The sequence below is a fragment of the Dendrobium catenatum genome, unplaced genomic scaffold (genome assembly GCF_001605985.2).
Source record: "Dendrobium catenatum unplaced genomic scaffold, ASM160598v2 fragScaff_scaffold_1481, whole genome shotgun sequence".
Lineage (NCBI taxonomy): Eukaryota > Viridiplantae > Streptophyta > Magnoliopsida > Asparagales > Orchidaceae > Dendrobium > Dendrobium catenatum.
Window position 1 is genome coordinate 24567 of NW_021319943.1, and position 5394 is coordinate 29960.

Genomic DNA, 5394 nt, shown 5'->3' on the forward strand with positions numbered 1-5394 from the left:
ATTATTATGGTGCAACATAATAGAACTCTTTTGGGGATTGACCATAAGACCAAACGAGCCATCAAAAGTGGCTAGAATAACCTTCAAAACTGAGAAGTTGGGTATGGGAAGATTTACCAAATATAAGAAGATCATCAACATATAATAAATGAGAAATATGAAAGCCATTAATATCAAATGCCTCGAAACCATTACCAATGGCATTAGAATCCAAAAGACAATAAAGAGCATCCATAGCAATGCAGAAAAAGTATGGACTTAAAGGACACCCCTTCCTAAGCCCAGCAGTGGAAGGGAGGGAAAAAACCTTCCAAATTACCATCCAAACAAACAGAGAAATGCACTGGTGATACAAGCCTGAACCCATCTAATAAAAATTGAAGGAAATCCTTTTTGAGCCATTCTCTTAAGCAGGAAATCTCTAGAAAGAGAATAAAAAACCTTCTTAATATCCAATTTTTGCACACATAACATTGCCTTTATTGCATCTTTTGAAAAAGACAAGCATTTCAGTAGCCAAAATGATGTTATCCGTGGCAATTCTGTTTAACCAGCTTGAGACTTATTGATAAAGAGAGGCATAATATGCTTGAGCCTAGAAGCCAAAATTTTAGTAATGATCTTATATAATGTGTTAAAGAGTGAGATAAGCCTAAAATCCACAATAGAGTCAACATGTGATGACTTAGAGATAAGAGCAATACCCATATCTTTAATCCTTCTCGGCATATAGCCTTTTTCAAGGAAAAACAAAACAGCTTTGCAAAGCGAGGGGACCAAAATATGCTAACCCAATTTATAGAAGTGAAAGTTAAACCCATCCGACCTAGATGAAGAAAGAGGAGGCACCCGAAAAAACTGCATCTTTTATTTCTGTAATGGAGATAGGACTTGCAAGCAAAGAGGCAAGGTGATGAGGAATAACATCACAATAGTGAAAGAAGAAAAATCAACAATAGAGGGAAGGGCAGGATTGTAAGCTTTTTGAAAGTGTTGTACAATAAAGGTAGAAGCATTATTGGAAGAGCCAAGACTATTATCCATTGCCGAAATAATAGAAGCACCATTGTAGTTATTCCTTATTCGAATTCTCAAATAAAGAAAATTAATATCATCTTCCTCATGCTTTAACCACTTCGTCTTAGGTCTTTGAATCTTTGAATAATCCAAGAGGACCAATAATCAGTGAGAACAGTAATTTCGAAATTTATGGCTTTAAGGTCAGCATTGAGTTGCACAATAGTAGGATCATATTTCAGAAGGTATAGGCAAAAATTTTGCCTATCATGCAACTTCCTTAAAGTTTCTTCAATAACAGTGGAGGAGGCCCTGTTTTTAGATTTGATACAACTCTTCATCTTGCCAAGTTTGTGACAAAAGTTCACAATCGGATTACCAATAAAAGGTTCCAAGAAAACATTAAGGAGAGTGTCTAATCATTTTTATGGGTCCAGTAATTTTTAAATTGAAAACGCCAGCTCTTATAATGAGAAGAGTCGTTCTGAAGAATTAGAAAAAATGATCCGAATAGAAAATTTCTCCAACAACAACGTATAAAGAGGTGGGATAGATAGCTAATTATATAAATATTAATTAAGGAAAAAAAAAAAGAGGGATAAAAAGCTAACCACTCATCATTAACTAGAACTCTAAATAATATTCGAGTAAATCTTAAAAATATATATTATTTTAAATATATTTTTTTATTTCCCTTTTAGCTGGATTACAAGTCCTCTGGGAGTCTGGGAGTGGTAATATAGTTATTTTTACGCAACAAGCGGGACATTTTGGGAAGTCGGCAAGAGGGAAAACGCCAAAAGCAGTCATCATTTTAGCTTTCGCTATATCTGCGGCTTTGACCAGAGAGCCGCTTGGTCTCCATCAACTCTGTATTCTGCCTCTGACGTTGCTTTCTCCATTTAAATTTACTATTTTTTAAATATCTGTTATTTGCATTCTGCCTTTATTCTTTCATCCTCCTTGTCTCGTTCCTTACTGGCGATAGCTCAAAGTTATTCCTCTGTTTTGCGTTCGGATTGGCGAACAGGGAGAGCTTCTACGGAGGTAAGGTTGCCAATGTTTTTGTTCTTTTTTGTGGTTTTATTTGGCGAAATATCTTACAAATCATTCCATAATTGGATTTAGAGGAGCTAGAGAAGCTTACGGGTTATCGGGAGATCTGCAAAATGTGTGCTTTTTTGCTGGATTCATGTTGCGTAGTTTAGGGATTTAGGGTTTGCACTTTTCTGATGCTGAAAGATGTGAGCTGGTGAGGGATTGCCTTTTTTATTAAGATCTGTGCGTTGGTAAGCTATTTCGAATATTCTTTGTTAAATTTGGAAGTTTTTGGCAGCCATTGAGAATTGGAAGGGATTTGGATGTATTTTTTTGTTGCAAAGTCTTACGTTTTGGGGAAGAGATTGTTTGGTTTGATGTGATGATGCCCTTGGTTTTTTTATTTAGCATGATTGTGCCGTTTAATTTGACCACTTGCTGAAACTTGCCTTCTCTGATACCAAAAAGTCGAAATTGTGATTAATCTTATTGAACAATTATGTTAGGTGGACAAAGCTATCTTAGCTTACTTAACTTAGTAAAATAAGTTAATTGATTTTCCTTTCTTGTTATCTGTTTGGTATCACCCTGTTAGCTTTGGAAATTAAGTGAAGGAGCTGCAAGATAGAATAGTTTTCTAAGGGTTTACTGAGGTGTAACTCAGCCACTTGGCTTGTTGGTTGGGTGCTTTGGCTACCAACCAAGGAGATCTTGGGTAAATGTCCCACAACAAACAACAACATCAAGCCTTTATCCCACTACGTGGGGTCGGGCTACATGAATCCTTTTTCGCCATTGTGTCATATTAAAAGTCAAATTCTTGTTTAAATCTAATAAGAAAGGTCATTCTTAATATTTTCTAACCAAGTCACCTTTCTTAACAAAAGTCAAATCTAATACCTCTACTCTCCTAACCGGGTCATCGGAAAGCCGCCTTTTTATGTGACCAAACCATCTAAGTCGACTCTCTCTAATCTTATCTTCTACTGGAGCTAATCCAACCTTTTTACGTTAAATGCTCATTTCGTATCCTATCTCTAAAGGTAAAGCCACTCATCCACATGAGACATGCTCATATCTGCCACACTTACTTAGTATTATGCTTCTCTTTTAATGGCCAATATTCGGCACCATAAAGCATTGCAGGCCTCACTACCATCTTATAGAATTTTCACTTAGTTTGAGGGGTACATTTCTATCACATAACAAGCCCGATGCATTCCTCCACTTCAACCATCCAACTTGAATTCTGCTGATAATATCCCCATCTATTTTCACCATCACTCTGAACAATAGATCAAGATATCTAAAACGTGTATTCTTATTAATGACTTGATCGTCCAAAGTCACAATCCCCTCACTAGGTCTATTACTACTAAAATTACACTCCATATTTCCGTTTTAGATCTACTCAAGCGAAAACCTTTAGACTCTAAGGTTGACCTCCATAATTCAAGTTTACCTTCAACTCCCTCTCTAGTCTTATCAACAAGAAGAGGGTTAAATGTCCCAAAGCAAAAAAAAAAAAAAAAAAAAACCACTAAGGTGTAACTGTATCTACCAGTGCTAGTACATTATTTTCTTGAGTTTTCAGGTTGGGTTTCTATATTTTCATAGCTATAAAGTAGTCATGTAATGTTAATTATACCATATAAGACCTAATGGTTTCTCGAAGCTAAAAATGAGAGCTTAATATGATTTTGCACTTGATGCAACTGTCAATTTGTCTGCCTTAGATGCTATATTTTATTAAACTGTTAATTCCTGGTAATTGTAATTGAAATAGTATCCATATATGCTATGTAATCATATTTTGTTGAATTGCATATCATGCTTATCATTTTGAATTGTGCTAATGTATAGTTTATTTTATCTTTCCTACCATCTAGAATTAATCAAGGTGTATCCATTGTGCGAGGAACCTATTTGTAAATTAGACTAAACGAGGAACGCAGTAATGAAGAATGGTAGAGGTTGACATTAAAATTTCATTTTTATATTGCAGACTAACTAGCCTGAATACACTTTTTCTTAATAATGTTTTTTTATGCTTAGCTAGATATTCTGCCAGAGCTTTTTTGTATGGCCACCTTTAAGTTTTGATCTATATTTGATCCATTAATTTATAATCTACTTCAGGTTGTGTTTTAAGGGAATTTGGTTTCTCGCCTTCTCCTTAGAGGCAGAGGAGAATCCCATCTTACTAAAACTCAGTAGCTTGTTCTTTGATTGTAGTTTGTCTGTGTCCTTCATGTCAACTTGTCTTGATTGTTTATTATCACTTTTTCTCTTCCCACTGTATGGTGAAACCAAACTTTCTGGACTTGACAGGATGGGCTGCTTTACAGTTTTGAGAGGCAAGAAGAAGGTAAGTGCGCATTCTCTGAGCAGGAAGCTAGTTTCTGTAAACGAGAACATTAGCACCGCCCTTCCTGAACCAGAAGTTCGTGGGCCGTCTCTCCAATCTGCACCTCCAAGTTTTAGGAGTCGAAACAAAAAAGTTCAACAACCCAACCGAACAATCAATAGCAGAGCCCGGGCACTATCTGCTCCTTCAAGCTTAATTGTGATCGATCAAGATGTTTATTCATCTATTGAATTGGATGACCAAGAAGAATCTAAGGCCCGAGGTGAACCGTCAAAAGAGCAGCGATTCTCAAATCCTGTTCCTCTCCCATTGCCATCTCCGCGGGCCAAATCTGTACTGAAGAATATAGGAAGCTTTAAATCTACTGCTAGTGGCCACCATGTCCTAAATCCTGGTCCCCTGCCTCTGCCTCCATTAGCCGGAGGAGGCCTTCGGAACTTTACCTATGAAGAGATTGCTGCTGCATGCCAACATTTCTCAACTGATAGGTGTGTTTCTGAAGGTATCTCATCTACTTTGTACAAGGCAACATTTGGCGATGATTCAATTGGATCAAAGAAGCTTGAAGCCACGGTCACTCGCTTGCTTCCCTCCTCGCAGGTAATACTTACATATGTATCATTACATGATATGCCAAAAAGGTTTTCTTAGGCTGTTGTATTTTTTAAGTATTGTCTGTAATTCTACTTATCTTCAAGTTGATATGAAAGGCGTTCCTTTGTGATTAAAATTTATATTAGGGTAATTTTTAAGAAGGAGCACTTTAATTATCACATTTAGTGAAAGAAGCAGGTTTATTAAAAAATTTAAGAAGAAGCTACTTCGCCAATTGTTTTGGCATATTTAGGTAGAGAGAGAAAAATGAGTGTTCATGTGGAGAGAGAGAGATGTGAAGTGGTGATAGAAAGGGATAAGAGAGAGAAAGAGAAAAAAGTTAGAGAGAGATTAATATTTTATGCGGGTGCATTCTC

The 5394-nt window shown here is 36.4% G+C and overlaps 1 protein-coding gene across 2 annotated transcripts; it reads left to right on the top strand.

Annotated features, from left to right (window-relative positions):
• Window positions 1–1915: 1915 nt before the first annotated feature.
• LOC110100920 lies at window positions 1916–5089 on the top strand. 2 transcript variants are annotated; one of them, XM_028700267.1, is made up of 2 exons: window positions 1916–2064; window positions 4387–5089. In XM_028700267.1, the coding sequence occupies exon 2, from the start codon at window positions 4388–4390 to the stop codon at window positions 5072–5074; it is 687 nt and encodes a 228-aa protein (XP_028556100.1). In that variant the 5' UTR covers window positions 1916–2064; window position 4387; the 3' UTR covers window positions 5075–5089. The 2 variants fall into 2 exon arrangements, with proteins under 2 accessions (XP_028556100.1, XP_028556101.1); XM_028700268.1 differs by lacking the exon at window positions 1916–2064 and adding an exon at window positions 2155–2306.
• The last annotated feature ends 305 nt before the right edge of the window (window positions 5090–5394 follow it).